This window comes from Gossypium arboreum, chromosome 10 (genome assembly GCF_025698485.1).
Source record: "Gossypium arboreum isolate Shixiya-1 chromosome 10, ASM2569848v2, whole genome shotgun sequence".
NCBI lineage: Eukaryota > Viridiplantae > Streptophyta > Magnoliopsida > Malvales > Malvaceae > Gossypium > Gossypium arboreum.
In genome coordinates this window covers 714,972-735,607 of record NC_069079.1, presented here as the reverse complement: position 1 = coordinate 735,607, position 20,636 = coordinate 714,972, and the positions used below count along the sequence as shown (strand labels likewise).

Below are 20,636 nucleotides of genomic sequence, written 5' to 3'. Positions count from 1 at the left end.
TTGTTGATAAGCTCCGACTAAATAATATTTTTATATTATCTAATTCTAATATTGTCTCTATTTAATTATAATTGTCTCTATTTTTTTATCAAAAAATTGATAAAATTTTAATAAAAAATTAGTTTGATTTTTATGTAACTTATAAGAATTAATTTCACTCTTTAATAAATTAATATATGCTTACATCATTCATTCATCATCATTATTGTGTTGTAATTTTTGGGGTTAATTTTATTATATGGCCCAAAATTATGACTTAAATTTTACATTGGTACCTGAACTTTAAAACGTTCCCATTTAATTTATAAAGTTTTAATATCATATCAATCAAATGTTCTCGTCAGCCTGACCTTAATTTCGCAATAATCCAAAATTAAATCCGATAGAACATGTTTAAAACACGTTGGATTAAATTTCAAACATGTGAATGCCTATTATATAGACAATTTGAATTTGACATGTTAAAAAAAATGTTATTAAAATTTTAGGAGGATTGGTTTTTTTAATACATCGTATCTAAAGTTGTATATGCAATAGGTCCAAACATTTAATCCATATGTTTTAAATATGTTTCATGTCTAACATTTAACACCCAATCTGGCAGTTAGCCTAACAAAATGATTTGATTAATAAAATACTTATATTTTAATGGCTCTAATTGATTTCAAACAGGAACAAGATAAATTTGGAACAGTCGAGCTAAGAATTTTTTTGAGTGATCAAAGTTAAATTAATTTTTTTATGAGAAAATCATAAGTTTATTATTTCATAAAGTCAAAATGTAATTTTACGCCCCTGCCTACTTAGTGCGGCTCTTAATTAGTTCAATTCAAACTTTAAAGTTTTCAACTTTATCTATACCTTTGAGATTTAGGTTAGTTTCGATTGATGAATTTTGAATTTGAGTTACTCTAGTCACGAGTTATTTTAAAATCATATTATTTTAGATTTCGAATCGTTTAAATTTATTGGTTGGATTTTTGAATTAGGTTGTTTTGTTTTATTTGTTCAAGCTGTTTTATATTCGAGTAATTTTGAATTCGAATTATTTCGTATTTAAATTGGTTAAATTATAATGATTTTTTATTAGAATTTTAAAATTTTGATATTTATAAACTTAATTTTTGTATTGGAATCATAATTGAGACATTTAAATCCAACATAAATTGTAGTTTTAGGGTCAAACCCATTTGCTTGCTCCTCAACAACATTCCACTGCAGTTGTTGACCCACCCCCACTAATTTCTTATCCAACGCTTTCATTTTCTTCCAATCCAAACACACACAACAAAAAGAAAAGAGAAGAAAAGAAAATTAATACCACAAGGGAAAAAAAAAGGGACATTTTCGTCATTTGATGTGAAATCCAAAAGAGAGAGAAAGACATAAAAGACAAGAGCAGAAGGACAGGAAAAAAGATAGACAGAGAAACAAACAATTTGTGTGTGTGTTTTTTTTTCTTGCGAGTCCGTTTTTTCAGTTAAACAAATAATCTTGTATTTTATGGTATTATACGTAGGTGGAAACAGAGAACAATCATGGTGTCGGACCAAGAGATAGCAAGAGGGGTGGAGATTCTTCTCCGGCAGTCGGACCCTAACGCCGTTACCACCTTAAACGGCGTTGTTCAGCAGTTGGAGGCTAAGCTTGGGCTCGACCTTTCTCATAAAGCTGGGTTTATCAGAGACCATATCAGTCTTCTCCTCCGCTCTCACCCTACTACTCCGAAGGACCATTTTACCCTCCAACAACAACATACACAGTTCCTTTCCTACCCTCACCAACAATTTCCTGCCCGTTTTGCCCCTCAACACCACCACTACAACCACCACCCTCATTTCCCTTCCCACGACCTTAGCTTCCGTCAACACCCTCAGTCGCATTCACGTGCTCCGTTTACGGCTCAACCACCGCCGCCGCTGGTTCAGCCTCAACAGCAACAGCTGCAGGCGGTTGTGACGAAAGGCCAAGTCAATGCCACCACCGTTGCCGCCACAGAAGTGCTTAAAGAAAGGTTTTCCCTTCCTTTTTTTCTTCTTTTTCCGAAATTTGCAAGAATTTTGGGAGACGTGTGTAAGAAATGAAGTTCAATTTAGGGTTTTGGGCATATCAATTTGAGGTTTAGCCATTTATTCATTTGGTGCAAAAGGATAGGCCTTTTTTGCACGTTTAGTTCAACTGAAGTTGGGGATTTCCTCCTTAAGTGGTTAGACTTGTAAAAATTAGGGCTTTTTAGTGTAATTTTCCCTTTTACGGATTCACGAAAGTTACCATTTTTAGTGTAATTTAAATGTTGGTCACACTGAATTTTAGCTGTAAAAGTACCATAGCGACATTTTACCCTTTGTACTAAAAAATGGGCAAATTGGTCCTCATATGCTAAAATTAAAGTGCAAATTGGTTATTTTGTTAAAAATTTCATCCATTTCTGTTAGTATTTGATTATTTCGTCAGTCATGCTAGTTTTTAAGGGCAAATGAATTTTTAACAGAAAGAATTAATTTGCTCTTTGATCTAACATATAAGGACTAGTTTACCCATTTTTTGAATAGAGGGGGCAAAATGCAATTTGACTCTTAGTACAAGAGCCTCCAGAGTACTTTTACCAAGTTTTTTAGAGGTTGTGAGTTCAAGTTTGCTTAAGTTCGCAACATTATAGAATGACAATTATTAGCTTCATCAATGATTCAGTGTTTGTCTGTTTTATAATGTTATTGCAGTGCACCAGTTGGAACCAAAAGAAGAGGTGGACCAGGGGGTCTGAACAAAGTTTGTAGTGTTTCACCAGCACTTCAAGTGATTGTTGGTGAGCCAGCTTTGCCAAGGACTGAGGTTGGTTTCTCTGTTCAATGAATTTTTTTCCTTCAACAGCATTCTAAATAAAGTTCTCATGTGTGGATTTTGGTGCTTTAAAATATCTCTCTGGTCGACGAGCTCTCGACTCAATGGCAAGGTTGAGGCCCTCAAGTTCGAGTCCCGTATTGTGTAAATATGCGGGTTCTCCATATTTGTTTTAGTTAGTTAGTTAGAGATGAATTAGTTGTTGAGTTAGTTTTTCAGTTCAATGCTTGTAATGATTGATTCTATTAAACCATCGCAACTTAAAAAAAAATAAAACAAGACATTTGTCTTTGCTTGATCTAGATTGTGAAGCAGCTGTGGGCATATATAAGGAAGAACAGCCTTCAAGATCCAAGTAACAAGAGAAAGATAATTTGTGATGATGCCTTACGCTTAGTGTTCGAGACAGACTGTACGGACATGTTCAAGATGAACAAACTGCTAGCCAAACATATTACCGCATTTGAGCCTTCGAGTACGTGTTAATGCTTTATGTGCAGTATATATTTGTTAATGACATGGATTTGATACTTGTTTCATTGGATTATATAATCTTGCTAATCATTTCAGAGGAGTCAAGTCAAACTAAACGAGCACAAGCTGATGCTGAGCCTAAAACCGAAAGTGTTGAACTGAGTGACAACCCTGTTGTAATATCCGAAGCACTTGCCAAATTTTTGGATGCTGAAGGAAGAGAGATGCAAGCAACCGAGGCTGAACGACGTGTATGGGAGTACATAAAGCTCAATCATTTGGAGGTGCGGGAGAGTGCATGAGTTTGTGCACTTTTACTTTAGCAGCTTAAATGCATTGCCATGTTCTCTGCATCTCTCTCTGAGAGCTAATTCTGCCCCTATCTCCGTGCCCCTTGGATTTTTGTACCATTGACTTGTTTAGGCCATTCTTTATCCCGCATATCGACGTTTTTCAGGCTTAGACTTAGGGAGCTCTCCTATTATCTCTCGGAATAATTTGGTTATATTTGTTTCAGGATCCATCAAACTCAATGGTGGTATTGTGTGATGCTAAGCTTCGTGAGCTTCTTGGATGTGAAAGCATATCTGTGATGGGGATACATGACTCGCTACAACGTCATCATTTATTGAAACCCTCCTGAAGATCTGGTTGTGTCGACTGGTTAGTATAAATGCTTGAATAAGTTTGTGTCCTTACTGCTTGCTTCCCACGGAGTTTTCTTCCTTGTCAATTTGTTGGTGTTGCTTTTAATAGAGTTGTTCTATATTGTTACTTGCAGGGAGCATGGGGAGCTTCGTCATCTCGGTTTAATGGTGGAAGAGATAGTTAAGACCTTTATCCTTTATTTATTTATTTTTTTGTGCATTGACTTGTTTAGAAGTTTACACACTAGTTGCTTGTTTATGGTAAGGATGAAAATGTAGCATGGGCAGTGATATATATTTTGTAGTTATGCTGCTAGCCGTATTAGCCTGTATGTAGGTGTACTTGTTTATGTTGTTTGAGACAGACCTATCTTTCCGATGCTAACCGCAAACTAAACCGAATAAAATACAAGTTGTTTTTAACTTTCAAAAGAAGCATAATATGCATGCAGCTAGTTACATAGTTTGTAGGGTTTATGTTGCGGATAGCTGTTCGTTACGTAGCCTAATTGAACGATGAGAATAAGAAGGTAAAATACAATGGAGGCTCTTGTAGTAGGAGTCAAATTACATTTCGCCCCATTTACTCAAAACATGAGTAAATTAGTCATTGTACGTAACATCAAAAAGCAAACTTGTCCTTTCTTTTAAAAATTTCATCAATTTTTACTCTTAAAAGCTGGCATAGATAATAGAATAACTAGATTGTTACATTTGGCATGCCACGAGCACCTCTTTTACATATAGAAGTTTGCTCTTTTATCTAACGTACAAGGACTGATTTGCCCACTTTTTGAGTAAGATGGGGCAAAAACCAATCTGATTCCTAGTACAAGCAATCTAATACATTGAGAAAAGCAGAATGGTGGCTATGAACATTAGAGCAAGAACTGCACTTATGACCTTCTTTTTCCAGGCTTTAGACGATACTTCCGCGCTTATATTGTCCATTATGGTGGTAAGATATCCGATTATTTTCTGTACAGGCATGCATTAGAAGAATAAGGAGATAGATTGATTATAATAGTACAAATGTTAATTATAACATACTATGCTGAGGAAAATTTGAAGGTCACTTACTAGCCTTAATGGTTCCACATGAAGGAGTGGTTCCATGAACATTTCTACATTCCTGGTCAATATTAATCAGATATTATCATTATTGTTAGCATTACAAGAGGAAATAAATCAATGTGAAGGATGAAAATTATAGGTCTAATTATGATTTTAGTCCCTCTACCATATTGAAATTTGAGATTTAATCTGTTTGATTTAATTTTGGCATAATTCGGTCCCTTTGTTGTAGAATGTTATTAGTTAGGTTTAAATTGATAGCACTCTTAACTGTTGCCACTTAAGTGATGATGTTTTTTTTTTTTTTTTTTGTTGAAAAGGTTTTCACAGTAAAGATGGCTTGAATAACTTTCTAATAGTAAAAATTCATTTCATCACTTTAATGGCAGTAGCAAAAGTGTTTTCAATTCGAAGATACTAATAACGTTATACAGGTAGAGGATCGAATTATACCAATACCATAGTGAAGGGACGAAAACCATAATTAGGCCAAAATTATGTCACTTGTTGCATATAGTGATGCATTCATTACCTTATCATTACTTTTCCATGGTATACATGGCAAGTATAGAAGCTAAAACCTTGTCCCAGAGGCACATGGGCTTTATTCCACTCTGCAAAACATATAATATGGAGAATTTTGCACTTAAAACCCTCTGCCTGGTATTCCAAAGTTAAGACCATAATGGGTTGAAAAAGAAATCAATGTTATGAAGGGACAAACCTAATCTCCAATTGATGCCAACAATCATCCCTTCAGTCAATGTTGGTTGCACTACAAATTCTATGTGATTTCCCATATGCTTTATCAAAGATGTGAAGAACTCGATTACTTGCTGCCAACATGAAAAGACCATTAAATTATAACATGTCCATATCAAAGAATGCAATGAACGAAAGCAAATGTTTGCTCTCTCCATTAACACATATATGGGTTAATTGCACTAGACATCCTAAACTGTAATCTAGATTTTGAATTGGTCCTTAAAACTTTTTTTGAAAGTTACTATAAATTCCAATAGAATCAATTATTACAAGCACTTACTTGAAAGACTAACTCAGCAACTAACTAACCAATCAAAATAAATATGAGGGATAATTCGCACATTTACAAAGAAAAAAGAAAAAACTGGGAATCGAATCTAGTATCTCAAAAATTTGAAGGCCTCAACCAAAGTAAGATGTTCTAATTCATATCAATTGTGTCATTCTACTAGCCAAATGTCTGCTCAAGCGTTAAATCTTGCTTCAGATCTAACATGGAATATTTTTAAAAAATGAAGATAAAATATTAAGCACAATATACCTACAACATGGACAACTTGAATCCAGCGTCGCTAAAATTTAGCAGGCTTATTCCAAAAATTGCTTTGGACGGTCTATAATGTTTTAATATCTTTAGGAAGTTAAAAGTATAATTTTACTACTATATTAATTTGCATTTTCATAAATTTTGAAGCGGTTAAATGGTAGATTTACCATTTTGGTGAGCCATGGTGCTTGCCCCCGCCATGCCCCTATTTGATATAATACTAATATTTTTAGGATTTAATTAAAATGTATTGAAGTTTGGAGATTAATTTTGAATCTCAACTATAGTTTGGGGAGCCTGATATAATTAACCCTATATATGTAATTTGCAGTGTACCTTTTTTCCTTGTAAAGGTTGGAAATAAGAGAAGAAATTGCAGATGCATTGGCATTCATCGTCAATGATTTCAGATAATTCCCGTACATTTTGGTTCTTAATCGCCGAGTAAAGCTTGAGAACCGTTTCCAAGGCTCCTATCGAATCCTCCTCTCCCGAACCCGAACCCTTGTTCTTAGCATCCGGCGGCACTAACAGCCCCCTTTGCGGCGAAGTGTAACTCGCCGGAACCAAAGGCGGCTTCGAATACTGTGAACGGAAATTGCTGTAGCAGCAAGCTTTTCCGCCGTGAAATTTATGGAGGGAAGGTTTATGTTGAATTGGTTTTGGGGAAATGAGGAGATGGTGATAGGGATTTGAGCTTTTTGTATGATGGTATGGAGCTAAAGAGGCAGCAAATGAGACTGAACTGATCATTTTTTATCAAGATTTGATTAATGGATGCAAATTTAAAACTCCAACATGAAAATTGAAATGGAGACTTTGTTTTTATAGCAGAAAATTTAAATAAATAAATAAATAATTTAATACGAAAGAAAAGAATGAGAGCAACAGCAATTGCAAGCTAAGGATCTTGCTAAAACTCGTTGCTGCAGGAGACTGACATAACTTCGAACACAATAAAACGACCTTTTTCGGGGGAAGTGTTTTATTTAATTTTAGAGTAAATTACACTTGTAGACACCCAACTATTAATAAATTTTTTTTTGGACAGTCAACTATGAAAAGCTACAAATTAGTCACTCAACTATTCGAATTTTTCTTTTTTGGTCATCGATAGTTAAGGGAAAGATAACTTGAAAACTTTTAAAATTGACATAACAGCAAATTTAATTCTCAATGTTTATATATTGTGTCAATTCAATTATGATTCTAAAAAATTAACCCTTAACGTTTAAATATTGTGTAATTTAGTTTTCTTCTTGTTTTCAATCTTGCTTTTCTTGATGACTCTTTCACCTAAACAGCTTTAAAACACAAATCTATCCATTAAATTTGATCGGAAATATACCAAAAAAAAGAAAACATTCAAAAATCAAAAACAGAACAGTGACCAAAAAAAAAATACTTACTAACGGTAGTGTTATATTTGACAAAAGAAATATAGATCGACCAAAACAGGAATCGAGTAATTTTAAATTGACTTTCTCTACCCTATTTATTTTTAAAATTATTTAACATTTTAAATATAATATATTAATTTTCTTCTTTAAAAAATTAAGAACATTTAAATAAAAATAAAATATAATTCGATTTAGACAATTATAATTATTTTAATTTTTAAATATTATAATCTAGAAATTTAAGATTTAATATATTTAAATTAGAAAGTTAAAATTAATAATTCATTAATTGCTTTTATTAAAGTGGTTAAATTTAAAGCCATCTAAAATTTCAACGAACTCAATGCATAGTTTTATTAATTTGTATCTAAATGTTATAAGGAAAGGATGACTAAATTCAGCGGTGGAGCTAAAAAAATTGTTTTTTGTCAAAATTAATTTTATAATTTTAATAGTTTATATATTTATAATTTTTAAATAATTAAATTAAATTTTATTATTTAAAAAAAATTAAAATACAATTTCATTATTATTAATTTAAAATTTTATAAATTATAAAATGCTTAAATTAAAATTTTACCATTTTAATCAACATGCTCGAAGGAGTGAGTCAAAACGACAAAAAGACGTTTAAGTGATACGACACCGGCGAAAAAGGTACGGAGAAAAGAAAAACAGAAGCCAGAATATTGTTTTCGCGCAAAGATCAGAAAATAGGATCCAGCGATGGCGGAAGATCTGGTTCTCGATACGGCGATCAGAGATTGGGTGTTGATACCCCTTTCAGTGGTGATGGTCCTCATCGGCATCCTCCGCTACTTCGTCTCCAAGCTCATGCGCTCCTTTCAAGTTCCTGATCCTAAGATTGTCAAAGAAGGGCACGTCTCTCACAACTCTATTTTCTTTTCTTTTTAGGTCAATAAGCTAATAAGTCACAGATTCACTTGTTCTCGAGTTTTACTTTCAGGCAAGTAATCGTTAGGGCTCGGAATTTACGAGGTGCTGCAAATTTTATCCCTCCCAAGTCTTTTCGATCTCGTAGGGTTTATTTCAGCAATGAGGTTTGCTTTTTCATCTTGTTTTAGAACTTATTTTACCAAATTATATGCTTGTAATTGTTAATTTCTGGAATTTGTGTTTATCTTTTTCCTTTTAAAGCTTTATTGAGCTGTTAACGGATTATGGATTAAGTATCACGTGTTGTAATCAGTCTTCGGTTAGTTTAGTTTCTTTTTAGGAAGCAATTTGAAATTCATCAAGAAGATGCAAATTGCAGCTAATATTAAGCTTGATGGAGTGTTAGAAATTGAGTTAAATTGACAAAAATAATCCGTTTATGTATATATTTGTCTTAGGAAAGGAGAAAGTTGATGTATCACATGTTGTCATCAGGCTTCAGTCAGTTTAGTTTCTTTCTTAGAAGCAAATTGCAACCAATCAAGAAGCTGTGAATTGCAGCTAATATTAAGCTCAATGGAGTGTTAAAAGTCAGATTAAATTGATGAAAATAGTCCATTTATGTTCATATTTGTCTCAGAAGAGGATTCAAGTATCAAATGTTGTAACCAGGCTTCGGTCAGTTTAGTTTCTTTTCCAGTGACCAATTGCTATTAATCAAGAAGCTGCGAATTGCAGCTATATTAAGCTTAATGGAGGGTTAAATGTCAGGTTAATTTGATGAAAATAGTCCATTCATGTATATATTTGTCTCAGAAAAGGAGAAAGTTGAAGTATTACATGTTATAATCAGGCTTCAGTCAGTTAAGTTTCTTTTTTAGAAGCAAACTGCAATTAACCAAGAAGCTGTGAATTGCAGCTAATATTAAGCTTAATGGAGTGTTAAAAATCAGGTTAAGTTGATGAAAGTAATCTATTTATGTATTTGTTTGTGTCAGTAAAGGAGAAAAGTAATGGAATTATATTGGACTTTGTAGGAAAATGGATTACTGTTTGTCCCCAAGGGCCAGGCTCAAAATGCGCAAGCACAAATGTTCTCTGACCCTAACATGGCTATGGACATGATGAAGAAAAACCTCTCTATGATTATACCTCAGGTATTTTAGTGGTATATCGACCTTTAGTGTTCATATGCTTTGGTTTGATTGCTCATGTTCTAGAACTGACTTTTTTTGTGTAAACTGTTGTTACTTTCAGACTCTCACTTTTGCCTGGGTCAACTTTTTCTTCTCTGGATTTGTTGCAGGTTTGGTTTTTTACTACTATATTACTTCCATGATTTCTGAGTCTTTCCTTTTTAATTCTGCAATGGAGATAGAATTTATATTTTTATTTACGAAATTGATTTCATGCATATTAGATTGATTTTTTTTTTCACTTTTTATTATATGGTGATGGACACAATATTTTTTGTATTGGAATTAAAATTCTAACTTAACTATCATGACATACATTAATAGTAAACAGTAATTTGATTCCTCTTCTGTTTTTCTGTATTCCTATCTTGTAGCCAAAATACCCTTCCCATTAACTCAGAGGTTCAGATCAATGTTGCAGAATGGAATTGACCTTAGCACAGTTGATGTGAGCTATGTTAGTAGCCGCTCATGGTATTGGTTTTTTTCTCTGAGCTCTTCTAATTTTTATAGACGTTCTTGGCTTAATACTACAGTTTATTCACAAATTCTTTCATTTGTAGGTATTTCCTCAATTTGTTTGGTTTGAGGGGTTTATTTAGTCTGATTCTGGGAGAGGAAAATGGTTAGTATCATGAACTTCCCGTTACATTTTATTTTAGATTGTGTACTACACTTTCTCTGGTTATTGACTCATTGTTTATCTTATCTGTAAATTGTGATTTCTTTTGGCAGCAATGGATGATACACAGCGAATGATGCAGATGGGTGGGTTTGGCTTTGATCCATCAAAGGTATTAAATCAATCTGTTCTCCATTGAGTATTGCAGGCTGAAGAAAGTCTTGCTAGCTTCTGATGTCTAATTTAATTTCACATGGTCTTATATTCCTCTTCAGCCTATTCTTTCTCTCTTTAATGGAGATCATTAAGTAGCATGTGTGGCCAGTTGTTTATGATTTTCTGTTGGCAGCAATGTTAGCTTGTCAAGTAAAAAATTGTTCAGAATGGGGCATTCAATTACCCCAACGATGGACCAACACTGCCACCAGCAGCACCACTAGTTGCTATTGTGCTGCCACAATCTCTTGTTCTTCTAATGTCCATGCAACTTGGGCTGCCAGAGTTTTTATCTATGTCAATTCTTTCTATGCAAATTCCTGCCTTTTTCTTTTTGAGGCATTTTATTAGGTAAGGGCTTAGTTTTTCTCCGGTAAAAGTACCATGGAGGCTCATATACTAGGAGTCAGATTGCATTTTATCCCTTTTACTTTAAAAATGGGCAAATTAATCCCTGTACATTACATCAAAGAGCAAATTGGTCTTTTCTATTAAAAATTTCATCCATTTGTACTGTTACAAACTGGCATAGTTGATGGAATAACCAAACAATGGCATGTGATATTCCACGTGTACCTCATGTTGACGTACATGGATCAATTTTTAACCATAGAAATGGATGAAATTTTTATTAGAAGGACCAATTTACTTTACTTTTTGATCTAATGTACAGGGGCCAACTTTCGCATTTTTGAGTAGATGGAGCAAAATGTGATCTGAGTCCTAGTATAGGGGCCTCTATTGTACTTTCACTGTTTTTCTCCATCACTTAAAAACCTCCCATGCTTTTGGCGTCATGATATTTTACAAGTTGAGAATCCTCGGGATGGGGTTTGAGCTGATGCTTTTCCTCGTCAAATCAATCACAAATAAGAATTGCATGGGACTTTTAGTTGAATGAAGATCAACCAAACTGTTATTTTGGTGATTGCAACATTATCATGCAAGGCATTGTCTTTTTAGTCAGTTGATATATATCATTTAAATTTGTAAAGCATCTCGAAATTGTTTCCCAATGAAACAAGCTTTTGCCTGTTTCTTGACTTTTACAAGAAAAGGTTCTTTCGCGAGTTGGCTATTTCCATTTCTTAATTTACCATGCCTCCTGATCTTTTGCTTTTCCTCATTCATGGCAGAGCCTGACTGCTGAGAAAGATGGTCTTGACATAGTCCAACATGAATGGGCACTCCCTAAATTTGAGCATCGGGCCGAAGCAGTATTGAAAAAACTCGTCAGCTGAACATCGGGAGCGTATAAACAGCTGTCAAAAGGGGGTAGTTCGATTGAAGTTTTCATCTTACAAGCTTTTCGATGGGTAAAAGATGAAACTCCTTTAGATACCAACTCTAGGTTTGTAGTTTAGATTACAGTCCTACGAGAAGCAAGAGGAAAACTCCCACATTCCCAAGTTCTTTCTGCTCTTGTTAATTTTATGTCGAATTTTGGGCCGGCCAGGCAGCCTAGGCTAGGCCGATCAGTTCAGTTCTAGCTCATTGCCGGTAAACAAAACTCTTAATCGCATTGATTTAGTGTTGAATATGAAAATTTGTTTTCAATAAATTAATTATGTCGCATCTAGCACTATTTTCATGCTTTGGTTGAGTTAGTAGGCTTTGGTTCGAATCTGTTAGTGTGTAATTCAAGTATGAGTTCTCTCCTTAGTTTATTAGAGTTGAGTTCTTTAGTTTAATGCTTATAACAATTGATTCTTATTGGAACTCTTGATATAATTATAACTTTTAAAAATAACTATATTAAATTTAATATAGTTTTGATCCTTCTACTATACCAAATTGTACAAAGGCTACCCTTAACCAAAGAGCCCAAAGGTTGAACAGATCAGAAGCCAAGCCTTTTGAACCAAAGCCGAAGCGAGTCAAAGCATCCACATCTCAAATGGATCTAATAGGTAAGAGGCAGCGAGGGTACACTAAGGTCACGATTTTAACCAAAACACTCACCACGAGGGTGAATTTAGAAATTTAATGAGTTTTAAAGAGTCAAAATGTATTTTCCATTTTTTGGGGAGGGGCAGGGCTCTTGCTTGCCTCCCTTGTATTCACCCCTGCTCACGGCCTAATATCAGAGTCAATAGTTGACACTAAATCGCCAAGAACATAAGCTATGGAGTGACTACATATTGTCACGTGCAAAGGAGCCCCGGAATTGTGCGATAATTTCTGAAATAACAGTCAAGCTCTCCCGACTAGTCCAACCATCCTTGATTGGCATAATATAATCATTATATAATTTCATTAATTAGTTTAAATAGTTATTGCAATTAAAATTTTAATATCAAAAATAAAATTTATTGTCAATATAAGTTGGTATACTTAGAATACATCAAATCAACATCTCCAACTTGAACAAAATAAAGGTTAAATTTTGCTTCAAGTTTCTATTCTCTTCGTAAATTTAGAATTTAGTCTCTATACATTTTAGACTTCAAAATTCAGATCCAATTGTTAATATTACATTAAAGTTCTTCATTCAAATTTATTGGTGTAACCTTTTAAAATTGAAAAAAAAAAGCTATCGCTTGATATCCATGAAAATAAATAATGTTGTAACAAATCAGAATTTTATATAAAATTTTTAACACGTTAACAATTCAACTTGCATTTTTAAAATTGAAAAGTAGGGGATTAAATCTCAAATGTATGAAAAATACAGGGCTTAAAGCACATTTTTCTCCTTGGAAAGGAGCGAATCAAAACGACAAAAGACACAAGCGATACGGCACTGGTAAAAGGCTAGAGAGAGAGCAGAAGCCAAGAATCTTTGTTTTTTCCCTCGGAGGCGGAGCAGAGATCAGAATAAGATCCAGCGATGGCGGAAGATCTGGTTCTCGACACGGCGATCAGAGATTGGGTGCTGATACCCCTCTCGGTAGTGATGGTCCTCATTGGCGTCCTCCGCTACTTCGTCTCCAAGCTTATGCGCTCCTTTCAAGTTCCCGATCTTAAGATCGTCAAAGAAGGGCACGTCTCTCCCAACTTTTTCTTTTCTTTTTTTTTTTTAATTCGAACACTAATAAGTCTCAGATTCACATATTCTCGAGTTTTTTACTTTCAGGCAAGTAATCGTTAGGGCTCGGAATCTACGAGGTGCTGCAAATTTTATCCCTCCCAAGTCTTTTCGTTCTCGTAGGGTTTATTTCAGCAATGAGGTATGCTTTTTCATCTTATTTTAGAACTTATGTTGCCAAAGCTTATGCTAGTGATTGTTAATTTCTGAAATTTGAGTTTATTTCTTCGTTTTTAAAGCTTTGTTGAACTGTTTGTGGATAATTCATTAAGAATCACTAGTTTTAATCAAGCTTCGATCAGTTTAGTTTCTTTTCTAGAAGCAAATTGAAATTAATCAAGAAGATGTGAATTACAGCTAATTTAAAGCTTAATGGAGTGTTAGTTGGGTCTAATTGATGAAAATAATTCAATTATCATTTATGTATATATTTGTCTCAGAAATGGAGAAAATTAAAGTATAGCATGTTGTAATCAGGCTTCAGTCAGTTTAGCTTTTTCAGAAACCAATTTGCAATTAATCAAGAAGCTGTGGCAGCTGTATTAAGCTTAATGGAGTTCTAAAAATCGGGTTAAATTTGATGAAAATAATCCTTTATGTATATGTTTATCTCAGAAAAGGAGAAAATTAATGGAATTTATATTGGACTTTGTAGGAAAATGGATTACTGTTTGTCCCCAAGGGCCAGGCTCAGAATGCACAAGCACAAATGTTCTCTGACCCTAACATGGCTATGGACATGATGAAGAAAAACCTTTCTATGATTATACCTCAGGTATTTTAATGGTGCATAGACCTTTAGTGTTCACATTCTTTGGTTTGTTTGCTCATGTTTTAGAACTGACTGTTTTGTGTAAACTTTTGTTACTTTCAGACTCTCACTTTTGCCTGGGTCAACTTTTTCTTCTCTGGATTTGTTGCAGGTTTGGTTCTTTACTACTGTTTTACTTCCATGATTTCTGAGTATGTCCTTTTAATGCTTAATTCGAGATTGAGTTTATATTTTCATTTACAGAATTGTTTTCATGCATTTGATGTTCTGAATTTGCCAAAATTAGCCCTTTCCGATTAATTGGATCTATTCTAATTTTTACTCTTTATGACATGGTGATGACACAATTTTTTGTTGTACGGGAATCAAAATTTTGACATAATCGATCATGTTATGCACTATTTGTAAACGGTAACATGAATCCTCTTCTATTTTTCTCTGTGTTCCTTTCTTGCAGCCAAAATACCCTTCCCATTAACCCAGAGGTTCAGATCAATGTTGCAGAATGGAATTGACCTTAGCACAGTTGATGTGAGCTATGTTAGTAGCCGCTCATGGTATTGATTTTTATGAGCTCTTCTATTGTTTAGAGACCTTAGCTTAATACTACAATTTATTCACAAATTCTTTCATTTCCAGGTATTTTCTCAATTTGTTTGGTTTGAGGGGTTTATTTAGTCTGATTTTGGGAGAGGAAAATGGTTAGTATCGGATCATGAACTTCCTGTTACATTTTATTTCATATTTTGTACTGCCCTTTCTTTGGTTATTGGAGTCATCATCTATCTGTAGGGTTTCATCTGTAAATTGTGATTTCTTTTGGCAGCAATGGATGATACACAGCGAATGATGCAGATGGGTGGGTTTGGCTTTGATCCATCAAAGGTATTTTAGTCAATCTGTTCTCTATTGAGTGTTGCTAGCTGAAGAGAGTTTTGCAAGTTTCAGATGTCTAATTTAATTTCACGTGGTCTTATATTCCTCTTCAACCTGTGCTTTCTCTTTTTAGTGGAGATCGTTAAGTAGCATGTGTGGCCGGTTGTTTGTTTATGGTTTTCTATTGGTTGCAATGTTAGTTTGTCAATTAGAAAATCGTTCAGATGGGGAAATGAGCATTCAATTCCTACAATGATAGACCAACACTGCCACTGGCAGCACCACTAGTTTTTCTATTGACCATGCAATCTGCCAAAGTCATATCTAAGTGTATTAGTCTATTATTTCTTTGCGAACTCGTGTATCTTTTTCTTTTTTAGGTCTTTATTAGTTAAGGGTTTAGGTTTTCTCCTTCTTTTAGAAACCTCCCATGCTTTTGGCTTCATGATATTCATCTGTTGAGAATCCTTGGGGTTTCCTCACTGTTTGCTGTAGGGTCAAATCGATAACGAAATGATAAGAATTGTGCGGAACTTTTTAGGCTTTGCTTGGTAGAGTGAAAAAGAAAATTAGAAACATGAAAAATTGAAAGATGAATTTTTTTTTTCTTTCTATTGGTGTGCTTGGAATGAAAGATGAAATTTGCTGGTGGAGTTGATAAACAAGAGGGAATTTTTATTTTTATTTTAAAAAATGCATAATTTTGAACTAACTTACATATCTCTCTCATCTTTTCTTTTCAATTTGGAATGATTTGTTTTTATGCATTAAGGTGAAAAATGATCATTTCCCTTATTTTCTTTCTTACCAAGCACGCTATCCATTAGATTTTCTGTAGTAATAGTATCATGCAAGGCATTGCCTTTTTAAATGGTTGCTATATATATATATATATATATAAATGGAACTATTTTTGCTTGTTTCTCAACTTATTACAAGCAAAGGTTCATTTGTGAGCTAACTATGTTAATTTCTTAATCTAGCATTTTTCCAAACTAATCCTTCTATTTTCTTCATTCATGGCAGAGCCTTAGTGCTGAAAAAGATGGTCTTGACATAGTCCAACACGATTGGGCACTCCCTAAATTCGAGCATCGGGCCGAAGCAGTACTAAAAAAACTCGTCAGCTGAACATCGGGACCATATAAACAGCTACTGGTAGAAGTTTTCGTCTTACAAGCTGGTCCATATTCCAGTTCTAGAGAAGCAAAGTGGAAAATTCCACCCTTCCAATTTTTTTAGACTCTTGTTAATTTTATGTCGAATCTAAATAATCTTTATTTAAATTTTGATTGTTCTCTTCAAAATTTGGTTCAATTTCAATTCAAACCTAAGATAACGATATTTTTGATATCGTCTGAACTGATCTGAAATCAAAATAATCAAATTCGAAAAACCGATCAGCAAAACTCGGAACAATTTGATTAGACTTAAACTCTTAACGAGTATATTCATCATATTTTGTATTTAAATTCATTCGAGCCTACAATTTTTAAGTGCATGCTAAATTTTAATAGATTAAATTAATTCATTAAACTATTAGTAAATTTTATGATGTGGTTAAAATTGTTGTTGTATGGTTTTCTATATTCACATTACTTGCACCAATTGAAAGTTATTTTATCTCTTCTTTTCTATAGTTCAGTTTTTCTCACAAACAACTTTAAATGTTATGAATTTGCAAACTAAAATTCAAATCTATTTCTTCTTCGATCTCTGGTGCTGACCATGAGATCAATTTGGATGATTAATTTGGATCTAAAGTATGTTCTTCTATTCATTAATGGATATTGATTCACTGTACAAATCATTGAATCATTACTTGGAACTCACTAATCGAAATTAAAAAAAAAAAAACTTAATAACCTAATGAGTTAAATAAAAACTTCTGAATAGTTTGATAAACTTAAATGAAAACTTTTGAAACGTTCAATGACCATTTTGTATCTTTTAAAATTGAACAACAAAACGTAAATTTACTAATAATTTAATAACCTTAAATGTAATTTACCCTATATATAATACATATTTTAATCTATGTTTAATCTCAAACTCTTAACAAACATATTCATCTTATTTTATATGTACGTATGAACATATATCATATTATATATATAGATATTTTTTGAACATTAATCCTATTACGAGTTCGATGATATCTCGTTCTTTTTTTATACAATACTTAGAATTACTTATAGTTCCTCTCCAACCCTTAAATAGGAGAATAATGCACTTTAGCGTACTTGAACCCATATCCTCCTATACTAACAACAATATCAATAACTATCGAATTAATACTCAATCATCCTTCATATTATATACTTTAAATTCACTTAACTGTACAACTTTTAAGACTTTGCGGTAACATTGATGGCAACCAAGTTAGCAGCCAGACACCATACAAATAGTTAATAATATGGATATTAAAAAGGGGCAAATTTTTTTATTGAATATGTCAAAGAAATTCAACCTAATCTAAATCCACTACTCCACATTGCATGAAAGTGAGAGGTTATTTTATCTTTCAGTATTGCAAAACCTTGCTTATCATATCCTACATATAATCTTTGTGTTCCTTAATAAATATATATATCGAATTAGACATTGGAATTAAATATTCTTAATTATACTTGCGTACAAAGTACATTAATCATCAGAATACGGTGGAGGACTCGATTGAACAAACCACAGCAAAACAAATAGCAAAACCTACATCACATGAAAGCTATATATATAATATTCATACTACAGAAGCAAAGATATGATGGGGATGCGAAAAATGGACATCACCAAGTCATTGCTTGCTATACCCAACCTAATCTTATCCAAATTAATATTTTATTCATAAATGAAGAAACAGTATTTACAACTAGACAATATTATATATATGGTAGGGTGCCAAATTGCCAAACATCCTTAATTTTAGATGTGGTGTTCTCTAATTCTTTAGTTAAAAATATTTCTCTTTTTTTTTTTTTTCCGCTGAGTCTTTGATTATATGAGAAAGAATTATATGAAATGGTGACACCATGTCAAAGTATATTACTTTCATTTAAATTATGTTACTGACTAAAATTATATGAAAAGTCAATTGAATTATCTAACCTTTTTTTTACATAATATCTAAAACTATTTATAGTCTCTCCCCAACTCATAAATAGGAGGATAATGCGCTTCAGCACACTCAAACTTACGTTCTCTTATATTAGTAACAGTGCTCATGCCAATCAAGTTAAGACTCAATTGGCGTGATAATAACAAAGTTTAAACCTTGATTTTTGGGATGTCAACAAATAACTTATCCATTGATCCCTTATGTTGTTGGCTAATATGTGTATATATATATATATATATATATGTATTCACACACATTTAATTGGTAAAAGTACCATAGCTGCCCTTAAACTAGGAGCATCATTGTATTTTGGCCAATCTACTAAAAAAATGTTTAAATTAACCATTGTATTTTGGATAAAAGGGCAATTAAAGGTGTGTGAGTATATATATATATATACACCTCTAATTGGTAAAAGTACCATAGATACCCTTAGAGTAGGAGTAGGATTCCATTTTGACCGATCTATTAAAAAAATGTTCAAATTAGTTATTATACATTATATCAAAGAGCAATTAAAGGTGTGTGAATATATATATATATATACACACCTTTAATTAGTAAAAGTACCATGGATGCCCTTAGATTAGGAGTAAGATTGTATTTTGCCCCATTTACTTAAAAAAATGGGCAGATTTGTCTATTTGCATTAGATTAAAGAACAAACTAATCCTTTTGTTAAAAATTTAATCTATTTTTACTATTAAAAACTGTTTCTTACAAGTCAAAATGAGGTGCAGATGCCATGCCATATGAAACTGTTGATTATTTTGTTAGTACCGCTAATTTTTAATAATAAAAATAGATAAATTTCTTAACAAAAAAAACTAATTTACTCATCGATTTAATATACATAGACTATTTTATATTTTACCAATTAATTTGTTGGTGTTGAGCCGCTAAGGGTTCATGTAGGAAGCTTCATTAGCTTCTAGGTATCTTCACAGGTGAGCCTGTACCACGTAGCAACAACTTCTTTTCTTGTTAGATGCTGTCCCCAATGCTTTGGAAGTGTGTTGTGTTCCTCATTTGCATAACACGTCGAATTTTGCTCCCAAAAACATGTAACTGAAAATCGACACTTGCGCAATACACACACAATATAAGTTTCATGTCCTAAGACGGCAAAAATATGTTCGTACCTGTCTTGGGCTCTCCACTTCATTTTATCCTCTTTTGCTTATAATGTTTTTTTTTATATTTTTTTATAATCACATTTATTTTGATCCATTTTATTATTTGAAAATAAATTTGTTTGGGTAGGATAGTAGGTATGAATGAGGGTTTTTAAACGAACGGTTCGATTAATACCCGAATTAAATTATTATTAACTGAATTATTTAAAATGTAAAAATTTTTAACCGTTAGTTGAATTAAAATATTTCAGTTAATTCGACCGGTTAACTGAAATTTATATATTTTTATCTTTTAATTAAAATAAGTATAAAACATATAAAAATACATTACTAATGTTCATTTTTTCTATTTAATAGTTCAAAAACTTTAAATGTAGGTGGAAACAACAAATAATACATTAGAAACACTACATGAGTCTTGAAAGTTAACATCTAAACACTCCATAAGTTTTGAAGACAACAAATATTTCGGTTAATTGGTTAATTGAGTTAATTACTCAATTTTGAATCGAATTAACCGATAACCAAAATTCTAAAAAATCATTAACTGACTTTCAACTGATTAACAGAATTAGATCGATTCGGTCTGTTAATTCAATTTTAACTGAACTGTAAACACCCCTAAGAAGGATAGGTAGTTGCGTGATCTCTCTAAAAATGACAAATTACTTATACAATCCTTCTAGTTTAAAAAATATATAAATTAATATAATAATAAAATTACACTTTAATCTTTTAAATATTTTATTCATCTTTTACCTTAAAACATTTTACAGACTTCACTCCTAAATAATAATTTTTTAATAATTTACAATAATAAAATAATACTCGAATAATAAACGTAACTAATACAACTCATATCCTCGACTTAACATTTATCAACTAACACTTCTCTCTATCATTTATCATCTTTCAAAATTTTTACTATTTTTAAATTATAATATTCAATCATTGTAGGAAGGATTTAATCAACAATAATCAAGAAAGTTCATCTTCAACTATTGCTTTAGTCTCTAAAGTGAATTCTAGA

General features: G+C 32.6%; 4 protein-coding genes across 4 annotated transcripts; 3 read left to right on the top strand and 1 right to left on the bottom strand.

Moving 5' to 3' along the window:
* Nucleotides 1-1,198: 1,198 nt before the first annotated feature.
* On the top strand, nucleotides 1,199-4,397 carry LOC108460996 (uncharacterized). Its single transcript, XM_017760741.2, has 6 exons — nucleotides 1,199-2,014; nucleotides 2,721-2,832; nucleotides 3,145-3,316; nucleotides 3,412-3,599; nucleotides 3,833-3,978; nucleotides 4,097-4,397. Exons 1-5 carry the CDS (start codon nucleotides 1,539-1,541, stop codon nucleotides 3,956-3,958), a joined length of 1,074 nt encoding a protein of 357 aa, XP_017616230.1. The 5' UTR covers nucleotides 1,199-1,538; the 3' UTR covers nucleotides 3,959-3,978; nucleotides 4,097-4,397.
* Nucleotides 4,398-4,625: 228 nt separating this feature from the next.
* On the bottom strand, nucleotides 4,626-7,300 carry LOC108458516 (uncharacterized). Its single transcript, XM_017757940.2, has 5 exons — nucleotides 6,685-7,300; nucleotides 5,761-5,872; nucleotides 5,569-5,650; nucleotides 5,043-5,094; nucleotides 4,626-4,940 (listed from the first exon to the last, which is right to left on the bottom strand). The coding sequence occupies exons 1-5, from the start codon at nucleotides 7,099-7,101 to the stop codon at nucleotides 4,803-4,805; spliced, it is 801 nt and encodes a 266-aa protein (XP_017613429.1). The 5' UTR covers nucleotides 7,102-7,300; the 3' UTR covers nucleotides 4,626-4,802.
* A 1,013-nt stretch (nucleotides 7,301-8,313) lies between these two features.
* Nucleotides 8,314-12,240, top strand: LOC108457990 (uncharacterized). Its single transcript, XM_017757215.2, has 8 exons — nucleotides 8,314-8,626; nucleotides 8,716-8,809; nucleotides 9,683-9,802; nucleotides 9,903-9,951; nucleotides 10,216-10,315; nucleotides 10,405-10,466; nucleotides 10,577-10,635; nucleotides 11,816-12,240. Exons 1-8 carry the CDS (start codon nucleotides 8,475-8,477, stop codon nucleotides 11,918-11,920), a joined length of 741 nt encoding a protein of 246 aa, XP_017612704.1. The 5' UTR covers nucleotides 8,314-8,474; the 3' UTR covers nucleotides 11,921-12,240.
* A 1,124-nt stretch (nucleotides 12,241-13,364) lies between these two features.
* On the top strand, nucleotides 13,365-16,662 carry LOC108458140 (uncharacterized). The gene is made up of 8 exons (XM_017757417.2): nucleotides 13,365-13,661; nucleotides 13,756-13,849; nucleotides 14,363-14,482; nucleotides 14,582-14,630; nucleotides 14,937-15,036; nucleotides 15,119-15,180; nucleotides 15,306-15,364; nucleotides 16,382-16,662. The coding sequence occupies exons 1-8, from the start codon at nucleotides 13,510-13,512 to the stop codon at nucleotides 16,484-16,486; spliced, it is 741 nt and encodes a 246-aa protein (XP_017612906.1). The 5' UTR covers nucleotides 13,365-13,509; the 3' UTR covers nucleotides 16,487-16,662.
* The last annotated feature ends 3,974 nt before the right edge of the window (nucleotides 16,663-20,636 follow it).

Excerpts from the sequence above, each read along its gene's own strand:
- LOC108457990 (XM_017757215.2), top strand. The coding sequence starts at position 8,475 with ATGGCGGAAGATCTGGTTCTCGATACGGCGATCAGAGATTGGGTGTTG. Across the intron at positions 10,467-10,576 it reads GATTCTGGGAGAGGAAAATG|CAATGGATGATACACAGCGA; the intron begins GTTAGTATCATG and ends TTCTTTTGGCAG. Across the intron at positions 10,636-11,815 it reads TTGGCTTTGATCCATCAAAG|AGCCTGACTGCTGAGAAAGA; the intron begins GTATTAAATCAA and ends CATTCATGGCAG.
- LOC108458516 (XM_017757940.2), bottom strand. The coding sequence starts at position 7,101 with ATGATCAGTTCAGTCTCATTTGCTGCCTCTTTAGCTCCATACCATCAT. Across the intron at positions 5,651-5,760 it reads TGGCATCAATTGGAGATTAG|AGTGGAATAAAGCCCATGTG; the intron begins GTTTGTCCCTTC and ends TATGTTTTGCAG. Across the intron at positions 5,095-5,568 it reads CATGGAAAAGTAATGATAAG|GAATGTAGAAATGTTCATGG; the intron begins GTAATGAATGCA and ends AATATTGACCAG.
- LOC108460996 (XM_017760741.2), top strand. The coding sequence starts at position 1,539 with ATGGTGTCGGACCAAGAGATAGCAAGAGGGGTGGAGATTCTTCTCCGG. Across the intron at positions 2,015-2,720 it reads ACAGAAGTGCTTAAAGAAAG|TGCACCAGTTGGAACCAAAA; the intron begins GTTTTCCCTTCC and ends ATGTTATTGCAG. Across the intron at positions 2,833-3,144 it reads CAGCTTTGCCAAGGACTGAG|ATTGTGAAGCAGCTGTGGGC; the intron begins GTTGGTTTCTCT and ends TGCTTGATCTAG.
- LOC108458140 (XM_017757417.2), top strand. The coding sequence starts at position 13,510 with ATGGCGGAAGATCTGGTTCTCGACACGGCGATCAGAGATTGGGTGCTG. Across the intron at positions 13,850-14,362 it reads GGGTTTATTTCAGCAATGAG|GAAAATGGATTACTGTTTGT; the intron begins GTATGCTTTTTC and ends TGGACTTTGTAG. Across the intron at positions 15,037-15,118 it reads TATGTTAGTAGCCGCTCATG|GTATTTTCTCAATTTGTTTG; the intron begins GTATTGATTTTT and ends TTTCATTTCCAG.